The sequence below is a fragment of the Sus scrofa genome, chromosome 17, assembly GCF_054392235.1.
Source record: "Sus scrofa isolate SSC_HxYL_T2T_F1_AM1 chromosome 17, Sscrofa_HxYL_maternal_Yorkshire_Landrace_v2.0, whole genome shotgun sequence".
Taxonomy (NCBI): domain Eukaryota; kingdom Metazoa; phylum Chordata; class Mammalia; order Artiodactyla; family Suidae; genus Sus; species Sus scrofa.
This window is the reverse complement of record NC_139399.1, coordinates 66,166,335-66,188,443: the sequence shown is the minus strand read 5'-3', so window position 1 is coordinate 66,188,443 and position 22,109 is coordinate 66,166,335. Positions and strand designations below refer to the sequence as shown.

The 22,109-nt window shown below is 52.0% G+C and overlaps 2 protein-coding genes across 16 annotated transcripts in view; both read left to right on the top strand.

The window, feature by feature from the left end:
- The window catches only part of LOC146395405 (uncharacterized), a 67,452-nt gene extending 55,998 nt beyond the window's left edge, over nt 1-11,454 (top strand). The window contains exons 6-8 of the mRNA XM_085003182.1: nt 10,475-10,656; nt 10,753-11,058; nt 11,359-11,454. The gene's annotated coding sequence lies outside the window, so the exon portion shown is untranslated. The remainder of the gene's footprint in view (nt 1-10,474; nt 10,657-10,752; nt 11,059-11,358) is intronic.
- A 725-nt stretch (nt 11,455-12,179) lies between these two features.
- PPP4R1L (protein phosphatase 4, regulatory subunit 1-like) lies at nt 12,180-20,251 on the top strand. 15 transcript variants are annotated; one of them, XR_014831950.1, is made up of 7 exons: nt 12,180-12,513; nt 12,609-12,809; nt 13,067-13,228; nt 16,380-16,500; nt 17,352-17,486; nt 18,388-18,545; nt 19,519-20,251. XR_014831950.1 is itself a non-coding variant. In XM_085003132.1 (6 exons), the coding sequence occupies exons 1-6, from the start codon at nt 12,400-12,402 to the stop codon at nt 19,562-19,564; spliced, it is 816 nt and encodes a 271-aa protein (XP_084859258.1). In that variant the 5' UTR covers nt 12,180-12,399; the 3' UTR covers nt 19,565-20,251. The 15 variants fall into 15 exon arrangements, 12 of the variants coding, with proteins under 12 accessions (XP_084859258.1, XP_084859256.1, XP_084859261.1 ...); XR_014831949.1 differs by having other exon boundaries at nt 18,274-18,545; XR_014831951.1 differs by lacking the exon at nt 18,388-18,545.
- Nucleotides 20,252-22,109: the final 1,858 nt, after the last annotated feature.

Below are 22,109 nucleotides of genomic sequence, written 5' to 3'. Positions count from 1 at the left end.
TTTGGGGAAGGGAAAAGAGGTCATGCTCATAAGCAGGTGCCTACTGCTGGACAGACAGTAGGCACCTGTCAAACGCTAACTCTTGAGCTTTAGACAAACGGAATCTGAGTAAAACTTGAAAAATATCACCCTTCTATTGATATAACTTGACAGAACGCAAAAGAGGGTGGTCTCGGAATTCCCGTCGTGGCTCAGTGGTTAATGAATCCGACTAGGAACCATGAGGTTGCAGGTTCGATCCCTGCCCTTGCTCGGTGGGTTGAGGATCTGGCATTGCCATGAGCTGTGGTGTAGGTTGCAGATGCAGCTCGGATCTGGCGTGGCTGTGGCTGTGGTGTAGGCCGGCGGCTACAGCTCCGATTCGACCCCTAGCCTGGGAACCTCCATATGCTGCCGGAGCAGCCCAAGAAATGGCAAAAAGGCAAAAAGGTGGAAAAAAAAAAAAAAAAAAAGAGGGTGTTCTCTGTTTTGGCTTCTTGGGTCTTTAGGCAATTTTTTGCACATTCGTTTTTGGGATCTACTTCATGATATGTGTGACATCTGGGCTGTGTTCTTTCAAGTGACCCCGGTTTTCTTGGTGTTTGCAGGCTGGCTTCAGTGCTGAGCAAGGGCAGAGCTGAACGCCTGCTGCTCCCTGGGTTCTGTGAACTCTGTGCTGATGGGAAGCTCTTTCACGTTCGGAAGGTGGGAACATGCAGTTTCAAAACCAAAAAAATTAAAGGGTTAAAGAATTCTAAATGGAGTCCTTTAAAGTTTCTGGCCTTCCTCAGTAGACGCAGTCTGGAAGAAAAGCGTGGCCAGTTCGGGCATGTGGGGACACGCAGCACAGGGTTCCGTGAGAGTAAATGGAGAGACGGGGACCTCTCGGGCTCGCGCTTTGACGCCGCTGCCCAGACGTGCGGGCCTTTCATTACGGGGGCCGAGCGGCTCCAATGCCCTCTGCTCTTTGCTGCCCCTTCCATCTGCAGCCCCTGCCCCGACCTCCCCTTTCAGTCGCTTGTCCCTCGGGTGTCAGATTCTTCCTCGCAAGGCCAGCCCCTCCCTGAGCTGCGTCACCTTCCACTCGGCTGTGGCACCATCCTCCTTCCCCGCGCGCCCCCTCATGGTGCAGAGGCGAGGAGCTAGGTCTTGTTTACCATGCAGAGCATATGAAGGGCCTCTTTGGCTCTCTCGCCAACCAAATGCATTATGTATTGAGATAATTAGGAGCCAGAAAGTCCTAGCATGTGGTGCGCTGTTGTAAATCTTCTGTTTGCAATGCCGCGGAGGCACCGGCGTGGTGCCGTGTGGGCGCTGGGCTTCCTACGTGCTTGTTAGCTGCCTGAGTGGAGGAGAAATTGCTCTCAAGGTTCCTGCTCATTAGTTTTCACAATTTGTTAAGACGAAAAGAAATCTTAGAATAACGAGTGTGCCTTTTGCCTTTTTAAGGTGTGCGCGACAAATTTTGGTGGTATTTGTTGCGCTGTTGGACCGGAAGCCACTGAGAAATTTTTGGTATGTGAGGTTTTGTCCACTGTAATTGCTGATGCACTTCTTAGGGCCTTTTGAAATTAGTTGTGAAGTTTCGTGTTTATGAGTCTGCCATTGGAATGGCAGCTCAGCCTCGCATTCATCAATTTCAAATTTCTTGACTCCTGAAGCTAGTGTTTCTCATCAGCATCAGGCCGCCAGTCTGTCTGAGCGGAAGCAGACCCTGTCTGCCTTCCTGTGGACTTTTGCTGTCCCTTCCTCACTGGTCACTCTCCCCTGGTCTCTCCTCACTGTCTAAGCACCTCTCTCAGCCACTTCTCCACTGCTCTTTCTAGAACTCTGCTGTGCCATCTTGCTTCCAGGCTTCAGCAGCAGGGGGATGTGTTCTTGTTTACAGATTAAAATCCAGGCCCTCGTTCGTCCCCTCTGGCCCCTCCACAAGTCCCTTTCCTGCCTTGCCCCCAGTCTCCTCCCTCGGGTTGGAATTGTGCCCTGACCTCTGGTCATGCATCCAAATCGTTTGGAGGACGAAAGGGGGTGGGGCCTGGAGTTGTGTCTGTGCTAATGCACCTGATGACTCCAGGCACAGCAGGTGGAGAACTGCGCCACTGGCCAGCTGGGGGACTCTCCAGCTCTCATGTACCTTCACCCCTGCTTCTTATGCCCCCCCCCCGCCGCCAGCGTCTTCCCTGCCAGAGGGGGTGGAGGTGCTGCTCACACTTCCAGCCAGCTTGCATGCGCCTTTGCCTCTGTCGAGTTCTTTCCCTGTCTAGACTCACCTGCCCACTGTGTCAGAGAGAATTCCCCTCCCTGTCCAGCATTTCATTACACCCTGCTCAGAGGGCCTGTGTGTCCGTCCCTGCACCTCACCACGGTGTTGCTGTGGGGGAGCCTCCCCCCACCATGTTCATCTTTGGTTCTTCACTGCGTGCCCGGGGCCAGACACCCAGAGAACTGTGCTGCCCAAGCACCTGCCACTTCTGCCTGCATAGTTGGAATTTAACCTCAGAAAGTATAATCTCTAAGTGATTTTCGAATTTAAGTGCAGAAGCTCATCTTATTCTGTTTGAAGTATGAGCCACTGAACATAGTTCTAACCCCACCTAGTTTGTAATGGGCTGTTGCTTTGAATGCAGTGTCACCCTCGACTTCACGTATCTGAAGGAAGAACAGCAGTGACCAGCGTACCAGTCTCTCTGGAGGTGGATATTTACAGGATCACATATTTCTATTCCTGGAGCTGCCTATTTTATGTTAGGATATCAAAACCACAGCCTTACTTTTAAAGGGTAACCGCGAAGGGAGGATGTAACCCCGACCTCCGTACCGCTATCAAAGGAGCACGGGTCAAGAGCCGAGCAGGCTGAGAAGTGGGGGACCCGGTGAGGGCACAGCTGGTTTAACTAAAGCACCGCACGTCTCAGTCACACCAAGGCGGACGGACGTGAACTTGTGGATGGACTCGGAACCGTCAGCATCCAGGGCAGTGGTCAGTCGCACCCGTCTGCACGCAGTGCGCGTTCTGTGGACGGGAGCCCTTGCGTGGCTGCCTTCTGCCACCGAAACGCCCCAGTCAAAGACCGCGGTGCCCGGGTGGGCGCAGTAGTTGGGGAATCCAGCATTTCAGCGGCAGTGACGATTTTTCTCTGTAGTTCACGTAACAAGCGTCAGCCGTTCAGCCTTTTGGTGGTTTCGCGACCATCTCGTTAAATTGAGCCACGTCATTGTCTAGAATTAAGAGGCAAAGGAAATTACACATCATGATCTCTGTTTGTTGCAGGTGATTCTTTTTTTTTTTTTTTTTTTTTTTTTAGTACTTTTTAGGCCACATCCACAGCATATGGAAGTTCCCGGGCCAGGGGTGGAATTGGAGCCGCAGCTGCCGGCCTGCACCACAGCTCGCGGCAGCACCAGATCCTTAACCCACTGAACGAGGCCAGGGACGGAGCCCGCGTCCTCATGGATGCCAGTTGGGATCGTTTCCGCTGCGCCACCATGGGGCTTCCAGACGCTTCCTCTGGGACCCCTCTGTGCTCCCCTTCTCTGTGGCGTTACCTGCTGGCTCTGCTTTGGCGGCGTCACTGGAACAGTGCACCTTCCTCGGGCTGGGGCGAGTCAGAGGGGCCCGCTGTCATCAGCCTTGGTGGCTCCCCGAGCTCTTTGTGCTCTGCTGGGACAGCGTGTGGGGGCTGCCGAGAGCCTGTGCCGAGAGCTTCGTGGCCGTGTCCCGCGACGCGTCCTCTGAGGTCCGCGGGCCTGCCTCTCGCCGCTCTTCATCCGACGGATCCGCAACCCCCGTCGATGGGTAAATGTGGCCACTCGGGCCCTCCATGTGGCTTCTGGGAGCGTGACTGTACCCTGTCTCTTCTGTACCCTGCGGATTGGCATGTTTAGACGGTGAGGACCGGGTCCCCACAATCTCAGCGGCCTGGTGCGCAGGGAATAAGTGACACAGGCCTCAGCATCGCTGGCAAACGCCTCGCCCAGAAATGAGAGCTGAGACGGAGACAGCTGTCACAGAGCCGTTAACTTTTCTCGTTGCGGTTGTAAACTGCCTGTAATGATCAATCCGGTCTGTCGAGGTGCTTCACAGAGTCTGGAATTATTTGATGTGGAATTAATATTCTGGGAGTTCCTTGGTAGCACAGCGGGTTAAAGATCTGGCGTTGTCACTGCTGTGGCTCAGGTCGCTTCTGTGATGCAGGTTTGATCCCTGGCCCTGGATCTTGCACATGCCGCGGGCGCGGCCAGGAGGAAAAAAAAAAAGGATTAATATTCTGGAAGAATACAAACTGCATGATGGTCCTAAATTTTTCCTTATTTTCTGTTGCAAAGCAGTTTGTTTGGAGCTCAGGGACTGCCTCCGAAAGGGTATATCTGCTTAGACGTAAGTTGGCCGACAGTGACTTATCTGGTGGTCCGCACCTGTTCAGCCGGGGACCAGACCTGGCCGATACCGCGTTCACCGTGCCGTTCCCTCTGGTTCCAGGTGCTCCAGGCTGCCTTCCAGGCCCGAGGCCCCTTCATCTCCACCTTTGCAAACCCTTCTAGGGCTGGCCCTTATATTCGAGGGGACGGCACCCTCCGACCACGGGCTCCAGATTTGGACTCGGGCTTCACCCCCGCGTCCCCCAGCAGGGGCAGCGGTGGCAGCGCGTCCTCAGCTGGTAAGTTTCGGCCAGGATAATTATCAGGATCCCGTTCCACCTAAAATTCTAGCAATTATCTTGTCTGGAGTTTTCGTAACAGTGACCTTCTGGGCAAGACGGAATATTAGAGCTTTAATTATGTAAAGAAGCAAAAAGTAATTGCAATAATGATTTTGAAACATGACTAGTGGGTTATAAATAATGAAGCTACTGTGTCTCCTAAATTTAGATAAAATATTCATTGAGAGTAGTGATTAAATAACCTATAAAGAAAATTTTCTCTTACTTTTTGATTAATGAAGTTCTTTGGGTAATTTACACAGGGAAAATGTGAGGTCTCCCCAGAATTCTGTGCCATAGGATCTTACGTGCATGGAGAGGTGACATTGCTGAACCACTGTTAGTGGGCCCTGCGCTGTGTTCCTAGTAAGTTCTAGTGATTGATCCTGGATTTTTTTTCCCGTCTCTTCTAGGAAGTTGATGGGTACAGTCTAACCAGCCCGTCCGAGGCAGCTGACAAACATTTCCTCTTTGGTAGTGTAGTTTCGGGGCATGAGAGGCCGTGCCTTACCTCCCAGTTGGTCCAAAGCCCTTGTAAGGTTGGTGCACCCTCCCCCCTTTCTCCACCAAAGTCACCGACTCCTTGCCGAACGCCAGGCCTACAGGCAGCATCTCCCCATCAAGGCTTCCCAAGCGGTTCACCAAGCCCAGCCCTTTACAGCCTAGGCACCTGTCATCTCCTCATGCCTGCCCCCTGGTGGCGGTCCTGAGGAGCAGAAGTGGGTGAAATCTTGCTGTGGCAGGTGTTCCTGCAGAAGCCGGGGCTTGGGCACCACCCGAGTGTGATGAGGGACCAGCTGACCCTTCCTGTGGCATTTCCAGTGCACAGAATCCTCCCTGTAGGGCAGAGGGCACAGACTGGCCTCTCATCCTCTTGTGAGGTTATGATCTTCTGGCTCCAGGAGACGCAGGAGGCTGGGTGGCCAGGCGGAGAGGGGTGGGTGTTCAAGGCTGTGGCGCTCACGTGTTCCCTCTGGACTTCCGGCCCGCTCCATGGCGCTAAAAGCGCGCTTCCTTCAGTGGAGCCCAGCCCCACGAGGCCAGAGCAGGCAGAGCCGCATCCGCCCGTGGAAGACACATCCTCGGACACCGGCACTTCCCTGTATGTCAGTAGCTCCTCCGGTGGCCGAATAGAAAACCCAGGGGCAGACTCTGTCTTGGCTGGAGCCCAGTTGACCAGGCTCTGCCCAGAGGCCACGAAGCTCCCCAGTGCTGCCTAGCCGCCCCCGTCCGTGGTCGTCCTGGACCAGACCCCCCGGTCCAACTGAGAGTCCTGAGGATGTACTCAGTAATTTCCCTTTTGGGCGAGCTCCCTCCCTGACATCAGCAAGGACTTGGAGCTGCTCCTGAGAGAGGCTGGGCCTGGGCCAGAAGACTGCAGCCCACCCGAGACCGTGCAGAGGGGCTGTGTGGCCAAGGGTGAGATTCAGAGGGTCCTTGAGAAGCAGCAGGAGCATATGATGCATGACTCAGAGGTTCAAGGTAACTGCCATCCACGGTTGTGAAAGAGAAAGTGGGCTGTTTCCAGGTTGTGCGACGCGACGCGGGGGCCTCGGTGCGTGTACTTGCTTTTATCAATGCCTGCACCCATGGTGGGGGGGGGGAGGTTGCCTGGCCCAGTCCCCCTCCCCCAGGGGTGCTGCTGTGCAGGTCCCTGGGAGGGTTTGCCTCCTCGCCTTCTAGCTGTGTGCGTCTGAAGTCAGTTCTCAGATGAAAGCGGGTAGTTCTCGGGCGTGTCGGGGGCGGGGGCATGCCATCAGCTCTTAGACGTGGGTCTCTCGCTCTCCGTGTTCTGCTGCCCTTTCTAGTTGTGGACAGGGAAGGGTGCTGCGCCTTTGGGAGCCTGTTCACTCAGCCCTCACCTCCACCTTAAGGTTTTGGCCTTTGTACAGCCAGGAAAAGTACAACTTCTTCTTTGGGGTATTTTTCATCCTGTGATGAGTGTTCCCACTGAGCGTCTGATCTGGGAGCCAGGCCTTGCAATCCACATCCATCATCACGCCTCTTCTCTCTCTACACAGGGCTCTATTTGTATTCTTCCCTGAGTTGGGGAAATTGGAAAAAAAGCAGCACTTGCTGCTGTTGCTGGGCAAAGATCTGTGACGCTTTCGGGAAAGGAAATGCGAAAATCCAGTTAGTCCTGTGATTATTCTTTGTCTTTAAATGTATCAAGGAAATTAAGTCAGTGAGTGCTGAAGGAACGAGCACATGTAACGTATCGCTTCTAATAGTTTTAGACAAAGGGATGTTTTTGGAAAACGCATCTCTAAAGCTGCAGTAATTTCAGTGCCTGGACGTGGGCTGTGTGCTGGGGCCGTAAATGACGGACGTGTGAGGCCCATGCGGTCTGATGGAGGGGATTGTGGAAACAGCCACGCAGTGTAGGGAGTGGCCGGGGCCGGGGTGGGGGTGGGCGTGGGCCGGCCGCACTGGGGGAGCCCACCCCTGGGGGCAGAGGAGGCATCTGGGGGAAGACCACCCCACTGGACGTGGGCTTCAGGCCACAGCCTGGACTCCGTCGTCTGGAGAAGCGGAGGGAGGCCTGCCAGAGCTTTCTTCCAATTTCCTGAAAGGGTTGCTTGTAGGATGCCCACATACATTTAATTTCTTTGTAAGAGAGGACCCGCAGCTTTCATCAGAGCTCAAAGGGGTCTGGGACCTCCCAAGATTCCGAAATACTCTGCACATTGGGTCTTTGTGAAGGGACAGTGGCTGGAAGCGTCACTCAGACCACAGGAGAGGGTCTCGTGTGCTGCCCCGAGGAGGTGGCACCTTGGCCCGGGCCCTGCGTGAGGCTGTGACGAGCTCTCCACGTTTTAATGAATCTTGTAGAATTCAACTATAGTAGGAAACGGGGCGCGGGCAGGATTCTGTGTCGGGTGTTTGGAGGTTGGGGATGTGGAAAGGCGGGTTTGTTTGCACAGAAAGGCGTGCGAAAGGTGGCAGCTTTGCTGTTGGGAGGGTCTGCAGTGGTCGTGCGGTGGGCAGAAGCCTGGGTGGCCCTTGGGGCTGGCTGAGCGGGACCCGTCCCCGACCGCGTGGACGTAGATGGATGGATGCCCGCGCACGGGGGCGTGCAGGTGCGTGTGGCAGGGAAAGCTGGGCCTCGCCCACAGCGGCGTTCAGCCGCCTCGTGTTGTCCTTCTGTGGAGGACGGTGGAACTGAGCTCTGATTTGCCTAATTGAGGCTTTTTGAGCTCAGATTTGATGCTCTGCGCATGGCTGGCATTTAGTTGAACTAGTTAAAGTTAATGGCTGCAAACATCACCGCCTCGGTGAGAGCTCATTTGGAGGGACCGATGAGGCAGGGAGCAGGTTTGCGCGTCCACAGCCAGCCTGCCTCGTGGTGAAGCGAATCCCCACGCGCCGAAGTTGTTAAGGGCCTCGAAACTTCTCTTCCTGCAGCTCAAGTTCGGGTATTACCCGCTGCCCTGAGAGCCACACAGCTTGACTCTGTGCGGGAGCCCGAGCGCCAGCCGGCAGGGGGACCAAACGGAGTGTCCGTCGCCGACCCCAGCCCTGCCCCCCGCCCGGCCGCTGCCCGCGTCGGCTTCTGGGTGGCACAGCCGGGCCTCCGAGGCCGGGCGATTACACATCGCCGTGAGTGTCTGCCCCTCCCTCGGCCACTGAGGATGCGACAGAAATCACAGAGCTGCGTTTCCTTTTATTAATAGATCCTGGCAGAGATGATACATGGCAAACTTAATTTTATTCTTAAGGTCATGGTTTGGATAACTAGACAACCAATCAATCCGGTGATGGATAGCCCTGCTCTCTCTCCTCCACAGAAGCACAGGTGGGGAGACCACAGAGCACCTCCCTCCTCCCCAAAGACAAGGCCTGGTCCTCCGGGGGCCCTGGCCGTCCAAGCACCGTCTCCCTGCCGGCCGCCGTTTCCCTGGTTCAGTGACAGCGAGGGTGCGTTCACACACCTCCTAGAATGTAAAGTTGACGGTGGCCTTCGAGGCGGAGCGTCAACCTAGCGCCCGTCCCGTGGGCGCGCCTTTGCCATGTGGTTGCTCCAGGAGTGATGCTGGCCTGCTGATTCTTGGGGGAGAGATTCTGAAAAGCCAGTGGCTTTTTTTTTTGGTCTTTTTGCCATTTCTTGGGCCGCTCCTGCAGCGTATGGAGGTTCCCAGGCTAGGGGTCAAATCAGAGCTGCAGGAACGCAGGATCAGAGCCGTGTCTGTGACCTACACCACAGCTCACAGCAACGCCAAATCCTTAACCCGATGAGCGAGGCCAGGGATCGAACCCGCAACCTCATGGTTCCCGGTTGGATTTGTTTCCACTGCGCCATGATGGGAACTCCCACTTCTTCATTACTTGCTTGGAGTTTCTCCAAAGCTCCTGGTGCGCTTGTGGCTGGAGGCTCTGACGGCCTCCTGACGCCTAGATGTGTGCATGGACCACTGGGAGCCGGGGCCTTCATGGGGCTTGAGGAGGCTAAAGAACTGAAATTAGGGAGGGTCCTTGGTCTTTATGTCATGGTCTCTGGGCACCGCCTCGTTTCCGTGGGCGACGAGGGCGAATCTCTTCCAATTCGTGGTCTCCAGAACCCCGTTGTTTCTCCATTCACACAGTTTATATTTTGATTTTTGTGGTTAAACTAACTCATCACTTCCCTTTACCCCCTTGGTCTGGTCCAGTAAAGCGAACCAAAAGACGAATTGAAAAAGCCCGAGGAGAAATGTTTAGGAATTGGTTAAGGTTGCCTTTGATTCGTAAGGAATGAGATGAAGTCCTATTTTGCTGACTTGTTTCCAAAAATAGGCAAGAAAGCTCATGTTGTTACCGTTGTTATCTGGAGTCCAAAAATCATCTGCGTTGCATGGAAAAGTCTGGCCACGTTTGCCTTGGTGGGAGATGCAGTGGCCTTTGGGCGTCTTTCAGATACAGAAGTGAAAAGGAAGAAGGGCGGAGGGATTTCTCCACGTTGGTTCTCCTGAGTGAACCCGCCGTGGGAAGAACCAGGGCCCGTGTGGCTCTGGTTCACGGTAGATTTGACTCGGGTTCCTGTGGGCTCAGTCAGGATGCTTTGAGGTGCAAAAAAAGGACAAAGAGGAGTTCCCGCCGTGGTGCAGTAGAAACAAATCTGACTAGGAACCATGAAGTTGCGGGTTCAATCCCTGGCCTCGCTCAGTGGGTGAAGGATCCAGCGTTGCCATGAGCTGTGGTTTAGGTCACAGACACAGCTCGGATCCCACTTTGCTGTGGCTGTGGTGTAGATCAGCGGCAATAGCTCCGATTCGACCCCCAGCCTGGGAACCTCCATATACCATGGTATGGCCCTAAAAAGACAACAACAACAACAACCACAACAAATAGAAGGAGAAAGAAATGAAAACCTTGAAACGCTTAAGCAGAGGAGGAGGTGAGGCTGGGAGGCTGGCTGGTCACTCGAGCCCTCGCACTGACCCTGCTCCAGCTCCCACTCTGCCACATTAGTGCCCCAGTTTGGTCCCGAAGTGCTCTGGGGAGGCAGGGGCTCGCTCTTCCCCTCATGTCTTTTGACTGACAGGTGGTTTTCTGGGGACAGCACCTTGCAGTTCCTCCTGGGACTGCCCTGACTTGGCTGGTTTACGTAAACCATCCCTTGGCTCCTGCAATAAGCACTCTCCGTAACGGTTGCACCGAAGACTCTGGAATCAAACTGATTCCTCAGAGAAGAGTAATGATTTTTTATTTATTAATGCATGTGAATTTATTAACTTGGAGAATTGAGGTCTTAGGTTATCATACCCAAACATTTCTGTTTTATCGTGCCCCCTATTAAAATAAGCTGTACCTTTCAGGGAAAACCTTGGGAACCGAAGGTTCTGGTAGCGGGCCTCGGAGCAGACGGAGCATCTGTCCGGGTATTAATCGACTTTCCCGGATTGCATATTGAGCTGATTCGTCAGGATCCATGAAGCTAGTGGACAGTATGACATTTCAAGTGCGAGGAGGAAGGTCCATGCTATGGTCGAAGGAGAAGGTCAGGCGCATCTCAGTTAATGTTAATCAATGATCAGAGGCCAGTATGTCACTGCTGGATGTTCTGGCTCATTTTCATTGTTAACCTCATGTGCAGGTTCAGCAGCAAACACCAGAAGTGTTTGTACACGTGAAAACTCAGAAGAGCTTGCTCCGCGAATCCTCTTGGACTGGCCACGCTGTCTCCCTCCGTCTCCGTGGTCCCTCCCCCGCCTCTCCGCCCCCTGTCTGGAGTCTGGCCTTGCTGCCCCCTCCAGCCCCAGGGAGCTCCTGGAGGTGCTCGCTCGCTTGCTGCTTCTGGCCAGCATCACCCTGCCTTCTGGAGCCGTCTCTGCTTTGAACATGCGACTCTTACTTAAGGGCATTGGTCAGCCACCCCGGGGACCCTGGGGCTTCAAGAAGGGTAAGGTAGACTCACGCTGTTGGTGCTCACAGCCGTTTGTAGGGCCTGGGGCAGAGTCTGGAAATGAAAATGTATGAAATCTGGTTGTCTCGGCACCTGCCGTGGCCGAGCTGTACCGTGTCATACACAGCTGCTCGAATGTACGTCTCACATCTGGAGAGGTGCTCTTGCCTCTGGGGGAAGTGCTGGCCTTGGTTCGCAGAAGTCATTTCTGGTGCTGAAAGAGGGTTCTTTGAAGGGGGAGCCACAGGACAGCTTCCTCCCGTGGCCTAAGTTGATGTGCCCCCCTCCATTCTGTAGGGTCCAGGCCAGCCCTGCAGAGGAGCCAGTGACCATCGGGAGGCTGGCCAGAGGCGTGACGCTGCCCCACTTGAAGAGAATAAATCTAAATTACAGGTTTGTTCCCTGAAAAGCAAAGCACCTCAAAACTTTACATTTTCTGGAAGTTAAATTTAAGAATGGTTGTTGGAACCAAATGTTTTTCTGCCATCAATATTAATGACATATCTTAGTTCATAATCTGTGTTGCTAATATTTCCTCTCTAGCTTAAAAAAAGTAAATTCTAAAGTAGTATTTCAAGTCTTCTGAACAATCTGGAAAGATATTTTAACAAAACAAGTCAAATATGAGAAAAGAATTGGACATGTATACATTAATATTTAGTGTCTGTTTATTATGAGCTGTTTATCTCCTTTTTTGTTGGACAAGTTTTTAAACAGCTTCTTCTTCTTCTTCTTCTTTGTGTGTGTGTGTGTGTGTTTGTGGTCCTTTTTAGGGCCACACCTGCAGCATATGGACGTTTCCAGGCTAGGGGTCCAGTCGGAGCTGTAGCCGCCGGCCTCCACCACAGCCTCAGCAAGGCCAGATCCAAGCCACGTCCTCAACCTACACCACAGCTCATGGCAACGCCACATCCTTAACTAGCTGAGCAAGGCCGGGGATCGAACCTGCGTCCTCATGGATACTAGTCAGATTTGTTTCTGCTGTGCCAGGATGGGAATTCCTTTAACAGTTTCTTTTGTTGAACCGTGTCTGGTTTGGTTCTACCTCGAGCATTAGCTTGCTGTGCTCTTAAGTTCTCGTAAAGGTTTTTAATCATTGTACCCCATTGTCTTTGCAGAGAAAAAGCTAAGTGGCTGATGTCTTGGGAAGCCTGAGTCCCGTCAGTTGGCAAGAAGCGGCGAGGAGCAGAGGGAAGGGGCTGCAGCCGTCTCGCTGGGGCAGTTACAAGAAAAGAGGAGACAGGTGCCATTGGCCAGAGCTGTGTGCGTCGGGCTAACCCAACGCCGACCCTCTGGACTGGGCTCTGGGATAGCAAGCGCTGGGCCGATTTCAGAGAGATGAATGCAGGCATCGCTTTAACTGTGGGCCACGTGGAAATCTCACTCCCTGCAAAGCAAGACGCTCGCCCCGCCCAGCCCCGAGCTTCGGGGAGGCCTCCTACCCTCGTGGAGGTCGGTCTGCACCCGAGTTCCTCGCTCCTTTCCTCCCCCGAGTGGTCCCCTCCCCTCCCGAGAGATGCCGTTGCCCTTTCTCTCCTGTCGCCCAGGACAGAGTGCCTCACCCGCTGCCCCATCACCGTCAGTACGATCAGTATGTGTCCACGACCGACCCGGCTCGAGCCCAGACCGTCGATACTGACACAGCCAAACACTGCGCCTCCAGCCTGCCGGCGGTGGCACTTGCCCTGGGCAGGCCCCATTGGCACTCCCTCAAGGACACCTACGAGACGCTGGCTTCCGATGTGCAGGTAAATACAGCCTGCTCAGAGGCGCGCACGGGATAGGACGGGCTGCCTAGTTGGGGAGAGAGGGCTGCCGCTACAGGGCTCGCCAGTGTGTATTTTAGGGGGCACAGTGGGCATGGTTACTGGTCTTGGAGGAAGTAAAGCCTGCAGTGGTCAACACCGGGCAGTATCTGTCTTCCTCCAGAGACGGCCTCCGGCTCTTGGTGACACTGAGTTGTGCTTTTGCCTTTGTGGTCAGTGTGTCTGCTGTGCGCCCCCAGCGGAAGGTACGTCGGACCCTGGCCTCCTCTGTCCACGAGCCGGCTGTCATCCTCGGCAATCAGCTCACGGCCGCCGACCGGGTGCCCATCTTCAACGGATTTTTAAAGGACCTGGATGCAGTGCGCACAGGCGTTCTTAGGCACCTGTGTGCCTTTCTAAAGGTAGGAAGAAGGATTGAAAGCAACAGACTCCCCGCTTCAGCACCGTTGTTTAAACCCCTGCATATGTAAGGTATCAGTGAAAAAAACAAAAGGCAGCTGTCTGGGTTTTTTCCAGTTGAAACAGATCATCCCAACCCTAAAGTGGGTGTTCTTTCAGCGATGGGTGGCTATTTTTTATAGCTTTCCTCCTAATCGCCCTGGCCCTTGGAGCTCTAATTCCACGGAGGCTGGTAGACAGATGGCCCAGCACACTGCAAGAAAGAAGGACTGGGCTCCCTGGGGGTGTGTGACGTGCCGGCGGTCAGCTAAGAGAGAGCCCTCTGAAATCCAGTCTCAGCTCTGCACGAAGGACTCTTTCTTACAAGACGTTGCTGCTTCCCTGCTTGCCATTTTTTTTTGTCCCCCCAAAGGAATGATGAGTGTGAAAGTAAGAGTTAAAATGACCCAGGGAAGCTAATTACTCGCATCCTCACGACCAAGAGCTGCCCTTGATGGGCTCTGGTACGTGCTGTGGCGCCCAAGCAGGAGCGCGGGGCAGCGTCGCCTCCCCGGGAGGCAGCCGTGGCATTATCTTGCGAGCACACACGTGCTGGCTTGTTTTTCAGGCAGGAAATTATGAAAGAAGGCCGAGTGGGGGGCATGTGGAGACACACACAAGCGCATGCACTGGCCAGGGGAGAGGGGTGGAGGCGTGCAGGGCTGCACCTGACGGCTGTTAAGAGCAAAGCTAATACACAGCCAGGCGGGGTAATGGAGCCCGAGGCGTCAGGGCATGGTTCTTGCCGGTGACAGATGTAGGATCTGAGGTATAATAGCACAGCACACTGGGGGACATGTGGAAGGATTATATATTTTTCTCTACATATACATTTTTAAAAAATAGTCGCTTCATGAAGACAAGAGGAGAGAATGCCTTTATCAGCTTCAGGCATTTGCAGTGACCCATAACAGCAGGAATTGGAGGTTTCCATGTGACCTGGCAGAGGACGTAAAACCTGTTTGGGGCTATGAGAAGGCAAATTGGAATAATTCTTAATTTTCCTACCTTATAATTGATTTCTAAAGCAGCAGTAATGGTGTTCTTTGGGATAAAGAGATTATGTTTTTATTAAGGGATAAACTGAATTCCAAAGCTCGAAGTTCCAAATACCACAGTCTCCGGAGACATTCATTTTCAGAGGCAGACAGGGCGAGAGTCACTTTGGAATTAGAGTGTTCTGCTGTTCTAGAAGGCAATTTATTCGAACCAAATAAAAGATGAATCACCCGCTCTTCAATATTCTCCTCTTAATCGGAGCAGTTTTTTGCCAGAGCTTTCTTGAACATTCTGAGTGCAGCCCCTCCCTGCAAAGGGGGGTGGCGTGGCTTCTACATTTCAGCTCCTAAAGAAAATTCTGCTACAGGGAGAGATACGAAAAGGTCTAACCCAGATGAGCTGATTATTAAATAAAAACGTCCCCCAAGGAGGCTCAGATCTGTACATCATTTTGTGTGCGAAAGAGTCATTTAATTCCATTTCGTGCAGGCAAGAGGAATGCTATGAAGGGTTTAGGGATTCTGAAAGGGCAAAAGCGTCACTTTAAGTAATTCTCCTTTCCGAGGCTCTGATGTGCTCTCCGCAGTACTGAGGGGGTTTGTGTGTGCGTGATGTTGTTGTTTGGGTTTTAGTTTTCACCTTGCCGAGATTTATTTCAGTATCTCTGGTTTTCATTTTTCTTGTCCTCAACTAGCAATCTCTCGAATAATTGTCTTCCCTGTAGAAACCCATCAAGCTTTTGCAGCTCTTCAGGATATGATGTGGCCGATGCCGGGGGCAAACTAAAAGATTTTCTCTTCGCTGTGATCCTTAATCATTATGCTTAATTTGAGAGATTGAGGCTTCAGTCATTATGCCATGTTCCCGGCGTATTATTATTCTAAGAGAACGGAGAAAAACAGGCCCACGTTTTTTTCCATGAAGGCATCGCGCCCTCTAGCGGCAGAACTCGGGAACTCGGCGAGGTCCGTCTCGAGCTGGGCTGGCCCGCTTGCCCGGGGATGGAGGCCCCGGACCCGGACGGGATGGGGATGGGGACGGGGATGGGGTCGGCGCGGGCGGTGGGCACGGAGCCCGGCCCCGGGGACCAGGATGGGAACGGGGACCCGGGATGGAGTCGGACCTGGGGACCGACTGGCCCGCTTCCGCGGCCGGGGACCGGGGACGGGGACACAAGGACGTTGACGATGTGGAACCCGAGCCGGTGCCGGCTGCGATGACCCGCTTCCAGGGGCCCGGCCGGGCCGGCTCGTTTCGCCCCGACGGCGTTATCTGCGGGCGCGGGCTATCTCACATCTCTGCGGTGGTTATTGATGCCAAAGCCACTGATAGGAATGCTGTGCTTCCGTGACCATGATATTGGCATCATTTTTCTGAAAACAGTGCCTTTCGATATGAAAGTATTCACCGGTACTCCTGGCTTCTGGTTCTAACTTCCCTACAATCTCTTTTTCATTTCCTTTCTATGCCAGTGTGGAAATAATGCCATTTATTTTCATACGCTTCTCCCCATTCCCATTTAGAAAATATCGAAGGCTTTGGTAGGTTTTTCCCACCAGCCATCTGATGAATTTTTTCCCTGCGAGTAAAGCGGTCTGGCTCTCCAGGCGGACCTCGCTGGACTGAAAAGGCTTGTGCACAGTGCGTGAGCCGGCCAGCAAAAGCAGAAAATTTAATTTGCAGCTTCAGGAACGCTGCGGAGACAGTGAAATCTCATTTGTTTCCCCTTGATCTGTTGATCTTTGGGAACTTCAACATTCTGGCTATTTTTATGTTATCTGATTTTTAAAGTTTTATGTGCTTTCGAACTGATAACCTAAAGTTGAAATATTAAATCTCTATTCATAAATTTCTCAGCCTCTGTTTTACAAAGTTTAATTTATATCCTTTTTGTTTGATTTGTGTGTGAGAGAGAGATGAAGAAATAAGATTTTTTTCTTTTTCTTTTTTTTTTTTTTTCTTTTTTTGCATGGCCGTTTTCACCCAGCTCTCTGCTTCTGTTGATCTCCCAGCCTGGCTATTTTTATGTATAAGATGAAATAAGAGTAAAGAGAGATTCGTAATGTGTTTTCTTGTCCCATAAACAAATTTCTTGTTTTTTTTCTTTAATTTCAGACAGCTTATACTGATTTTGGAACTCTGTAATTCCAATGATGTTTATGATTTTTTAATGCAAATTCCATTAAAGCTGTGTGCCGATAAAGTTTCTGAAGTTCGGTGGCTCTCCTTCAAACTAGTAAGAAATCATGACCTTTGATGATGTATATAATACATTTTTATTCTAATTTTTAGAACAAGGAATATTTATGTTTCTTTCATTTTAACTCCTTTATCCCCCCCGCCCCCGGCCTTAATTTGTCAATCGACCCATGAAAGCGGCTGTTAAGTTTTGAAATTAGGGACTGTGTTATAGCTTTATCAATCTGTGCAATAGCTATCTTTTTTTCTTTGAAGACAGCTGTTTTGTTAAGGCGAATGCTCGAGTGATGAAAATTGTGGACAAATCACTTTATATGTGAAACCCCTTAAACAGTGTCTTCGTGTTTTTCTAAAAAACAGGTTGGGTTTACTCTGTAGCACGGTTTTGTAGAAAAGTACTGAGCAAAGACTCCAGCCTAGACAAGCCGATGCCATTTTATGAGGGCTTATATCAGCTGTGAATACTGAGGGGAAAAAAAACCCACACTTGAAAATACTGCTTTACTAAGGTACCCTGATGGCGTTAAAATTTTATCAAAATGACATGTTCTGAAAGGTAATGCTTTAGTTATTATGCAAGGGGACATTGTCCAAAATTTGGAATCTTAAGATTAATAATGTATTTGTCTAATGCCAGTCCCTTTTGAAATCTCATTTTTATGAAGGATTTTATATGCGTGAGTGTGTGTGTGTGTTGCCATAGATTTAAACATCTTTTCCCCTCTGTGTTCTAATGATTACTGCGACAAAAATGACTCTCTCCCATGCTTATAGATTCATTTTAAAGGTGGGAGGGTGCATAAAAATGTCTAGTTTCCATGTAGAGTAGTACTCATAATTCAAATAGATGGCAGTATTTTAAATTTGCTCGTCTGATATTTTTCCCAGGTGGTGGCAATTCTGCAGAAGTTCCGTTCAAACAGTGAGAGTGCCCTGGGATTAAATTTCATCAAGGAGCTCATGCTAAGATTCGGGCACTGTTCGAAGTGGGTCGGCAGGCAAGCTTGGGCTTTCATGTGTCAGGTTAGCACCACCTGGGGGACATGTCTGCCCTGGACGGATGTTTGCCACGTGCATTTCATGAACATCAGGAAAAGCATCCCCGCTCTGGCGGAGGGACTAGCCAGGAACTTGGGGATCAGCACACCGAACCCTCTTCACCCCCAGGAGATTGTTGAGCAACCCAGTCAGGCCCAGGGACGTGCCCGGGGTTACCAGCCTGCATGGGCATTCAGCCCCTGGAGCATGACTGAGCATCTCCTGTGTGCCAGGCACGCCCCGGATGCTGGGCACAGAGGCGGACAACCTCCTGTGCTCCCAGCACCTCCTGTCTGGTGAGCAGGGCCAGGCGCAGCCCCATTGCCACGTCCGGTCCAGGGCTGCTCATCACGGTGTCTCCCCTCAGCAGGGAAGGAGGAGGTTGGGGTGGGGAACAGAGCAAGTCCGGGACCATTAAGTCTCTTTAAGTGTGAAGTTCAGGGCCTGCTCGGCTCCTTGGGTCACCCTCTCTACTTAGCATCGTGGGGATGAGAGTGCGATTTGTGTCTGGCTGGGGTGGTGGCTGCCATTTCTTGATTGCCTCTGAGGGCCAGGCATCTCATCCCCCGTCTGAGCCTCAAGAGTAGCAGCTACCCTCTCGTGAGCGGGGCGAGTCCACGTACCTTGTAGACCAGTTTCTTTAGATGAAGGAGTTGAAGCCCAGAGAGGTTAAGTAACTTGTCAAGAGCACACAGGAAGTGTCAAGGCGTGATTTTTTTCTGCTACAGTGTTAACAACTTTAACTTCCCCTCATGCACATATTCTGTCAAAGGCCGAGGGCACACACAGTGGGATGAATCTCCACGAACCCATCACCCAGCTTCATCTCAGAGCTGTGATTGGACCAGACGCTGGGCTCCAGAGGCTCTTTTCCGTCCCTCAGCAGCACCCCATCGCCTCTGAAGGACTCACCGGTGTCCCCCGTCGGCCTTTGGGGTATCACGGGGGCGCTTTGGCTGCCGGCTTGGGGCCCTGCGGTGGCTGCAGACTTCAGTGCCACTGTCACACCCTGCAGGCCAGAGGCCACAGACTTGTCAGGAAGAGGTCAGTGCCACACGTTAGTTTCAGGAAAAAGGGTAGACGAGATATTTTAGCTTTTATTTCAAAGTTCTTTCTCTGGAATGTAGACAATCCATGATGAAACAGGAGGAAAAAGGCACCAACGAATTCTGTTTAAGAAAAATCCTTTTTTTTTTTTTTTTTGGTGCTTTCACTAATGAAATACTTAGAAAGCCCGCAATAACACAAGCAAAAAGAAAGGGTACCTGCCAAGCATACCTCCCGGGGTCCTAGGGATTATTATTTACATGCAGTGGGGGTTCGCAGCCTGGCGGTTAAGGGGCCGACTTTGGAGTCCAAACCTGCTCGCTCCTAGGGGGTCTCCTGTTTCCCTGCCGAGGGGCCTTGGGCATAGCACCGTCTCTGCTGCCTTTCAGTCTTCCGTGGAGCGGAGTCCCGGGGTCCAGCCCGCCCCCGCCCCCGGTGAGGTCCTGAGGCTTTAGTGAGCTGATGCCCCCAAGGTGCCTCGCACGGTGCCAGGCACCTGGGATGCTCTCAGTCACAGCAGCTGCTGTTGTGACTCTAGTGGGAAAAGATCTAGAGGATTCGGAAACCACATTCCTGGCTTGGACTCTCCTCCCTGCTGCTGCTGCTGCTGCTGCTGCTGGTCCTGAGACCTTCCAGTGTCACCCCCACACTGGACTCACCTGTAAAACTCGGCTCGTCCTGATTCCCCCAGCTGGCTGTGGGAATGAAGTGAGCGAATGCACGTGTAAGCTGAGCCGCAGTGGGCAGAGGCTGGTGGTTATGACAGGAGCAGCATGGGTTGCTTGTTCACAGAGGGCTGGACACTGGATTGGGGTCTGGGGTCTAGCTGTCCCATGGCAGACATGGTCCCTGCCCTCAGGGCCCGAGTCCTGGGGAGTCACGGAGGGGCAGGCTCCTAACCCTTACAGGCGGGCGCTCCTCGGCCTTTGCAGAGTTGATCTGCCATCCTGCTTGCTTCTCCCCGGTACAGGTGGCTCAGAAGAGTGAACCCAGTAAGGCAGCGGGTTAGGCCCTGAACCTAGGCCTGTGTGACTCAGCAGCCTCTGCCTTCCCCACCGGGTGCTGGGGGGCAGCACTTGTGCCCCAGAACTTGGTCAAGACAGAAAACGTGAACTGTGTTTCTGACCAAATTCAGTCATCGAGATTTTAAAATTCCGGCGCGCACCCGCACACCGCTCCTCAGACCAGAAGATCCTGAAATTGCTAATTTGGAACATTCCTGAAGGAGTCGTAATTTGGAATGTTCCTGAAGGAGTCGAGTTCTCGTTTTCTTTTTTTCCACCATCTGATCACTCTTGGAGAATGTCCCGTGTTTGGCCATGGCCTTCTGTTCGTCCAGGCGGCGGTGAGCAAGGAGGGGATCCCAGTGGGCCAGGTTGCTGAACGCTTCCTTCCCAGCCCTTTAGGCCTCGCGGCAGATCCGGTGCCAAACGCAGGAGTTCCGCTCGCCAAGACTCTAAAACAGACACTGTTGGAAAAGGGTGTGCGGACCGTTGCTCTGAGCTTACAGATTTTAAACCTCATCAGGCAGCAGCTGGATTTCTCTTTAGGGAATTGTGGCCAATTTTGTGAGAACCTACGTCAGATGTATTATATAAATTGATGCATTAATTTGTATGTATGCATAAAACATGTTATTCAATGACTAAGGAAATTAATATAGTTCAGTTTTATATTTAGTAAACATAGTCTCACATGCAAAATACTACGCGGTGTTCTAGAAATGAGGGAAACTTTTTCTATAAATTGTAATGACAGAGTTATGAAAGGCAGTGAATTTAAGCCTTAACTATGACTAGGTTTAAATGGTATCAACTTTGTAGTCAGTTATTTTAAACCTGAACAGGGTGTAATATAAGACTCTGTCCCCTGGAGAGGTCACATCTGCACCCCGTGTACAGGAGGACATCTATTTTTTTTTGCTTTTTAGAGCCGCTCCGGGCACATGGAGGTTCCCAGGCTAGGGGTCAAATTGGAGCTATAGCCCCTGGCCTACGCCACAGCCACAGCCACGCCAGATCTGAGCTGCGTCTGCGACCTACACCACAGTTCATGGCAATGTCGGATCCTTAATCCACTGAGCAGGGCCAGAGATCAAACCTGCAACCTCATGGTTCCTAGTCGGGTTCGTTTCCGCTGATCCACGACGGGAACTCCTGGGAGAACATCTCTCCTGCTCTGCAGGCACCTTTCTTGCCTCTTCCCTCCCATCCTCTGCCCCATCTTGCTAGCAGCCTGCTTTCCCCCTTCCTGTGGTCTGTGTTGCCCATTCTTTTGTATTGGAGAGAAGAAAATATTGAAAGATTTTTAGTTAGAGCTTTAAAAATATGCATACCGGAGTTCCCGTTGTGGTGCAGTGGTTAACGAATCTGACTAGGAACCATGAGGTTGCGGGTTCGGTCCCTGCCCTTGCTCAGTGGGTTAACAATCCGGCGTTGCCGTGAGCTGTGGTGTAGGTTGCAGACGCAGCTCGGATCCCGCGTTGCTGTGGCTCTGGTGTAGACCGGTGGCTGCAGCTCCGATTGGACCCCTAGCCTGGGAATCTCCATATGCCGCAGGAGCGGCCCAAGAAATAGCAAAAAAAAAAAAAAAAAAAAAAAAATGCATACCTATTCTTAGACGTTTGTCTTTAAAATTTAGGAAATCCTCTTTGATTAAAGCAATTTTATCATTTGAAAGGACTTATCCTGTGAAGAAGTGATTTGTTGTCCTGAGGTGCGGTTTTTAAAAAAACCCCAAACAAGAGTATGTTTCAGAACACAGTTCATGGCACATGTGACTCAGTTTCCTGCGTTGGCTCACTAGCATATTTTAGAAATGCTGGTAACCCTCATCTTGAAGTCGTCGAAGAGACCGTCTTAGCTCTGCAGTCTGACCGGGATCAAGACGTTAACTCGTTTGCCACACTGGAGCCAGAGCAGCAGACTGTCACAGACACTGCGGTGCTGGAAACGCGGAATCAACCACTCCGATCACGCACAGTCCGGTCGATTCATGCTTGGCGCCTGTGGCTTGACCGTGTTGAAGGGGACCTGAAGGTCCCGCGCCTGCCTGGGGAGGAAGGGTTTCTGAAACTTTGGTAGCTGTGCACTCAGTTGGCCCCTTCCCCTTCTGCGGTCACAGGGGCTGCCCCCGGGGCGGGCCGGGCCCATGATGCGCTCCTGTGCCCCCCTTCCCTTCCGACCGGGAAGTCTGCGAGAAGGTTGTAGAACTGGGCGCCAGCTGGGCGTGGGGTCTCCGAGGCATCAGACTGCCCGCAAGTGTTTGTCTTCTCCATTACAGGCTATGTTATTAGCCCCCCCCCCCCCCCGCAATAAGGTGCTTTATTAGAAGCTTTTAAGTCTTTAATAGACTTGCATATTTGCCTCTTCCCACATGCTTTCCTATGAAATATAGTTTATGGTATTCTATTTTATTTTTAACTGAAATACTGTACATATGTAAATAATTCTTGACAGGAAGAAAATCTATTAATGTAATAGTCGCCTCCTATCATTGAGCAGGACACATACATCATTTAAATTTATGCTCCACTTTGAGTTGCTGCAAATATAGCCCAAT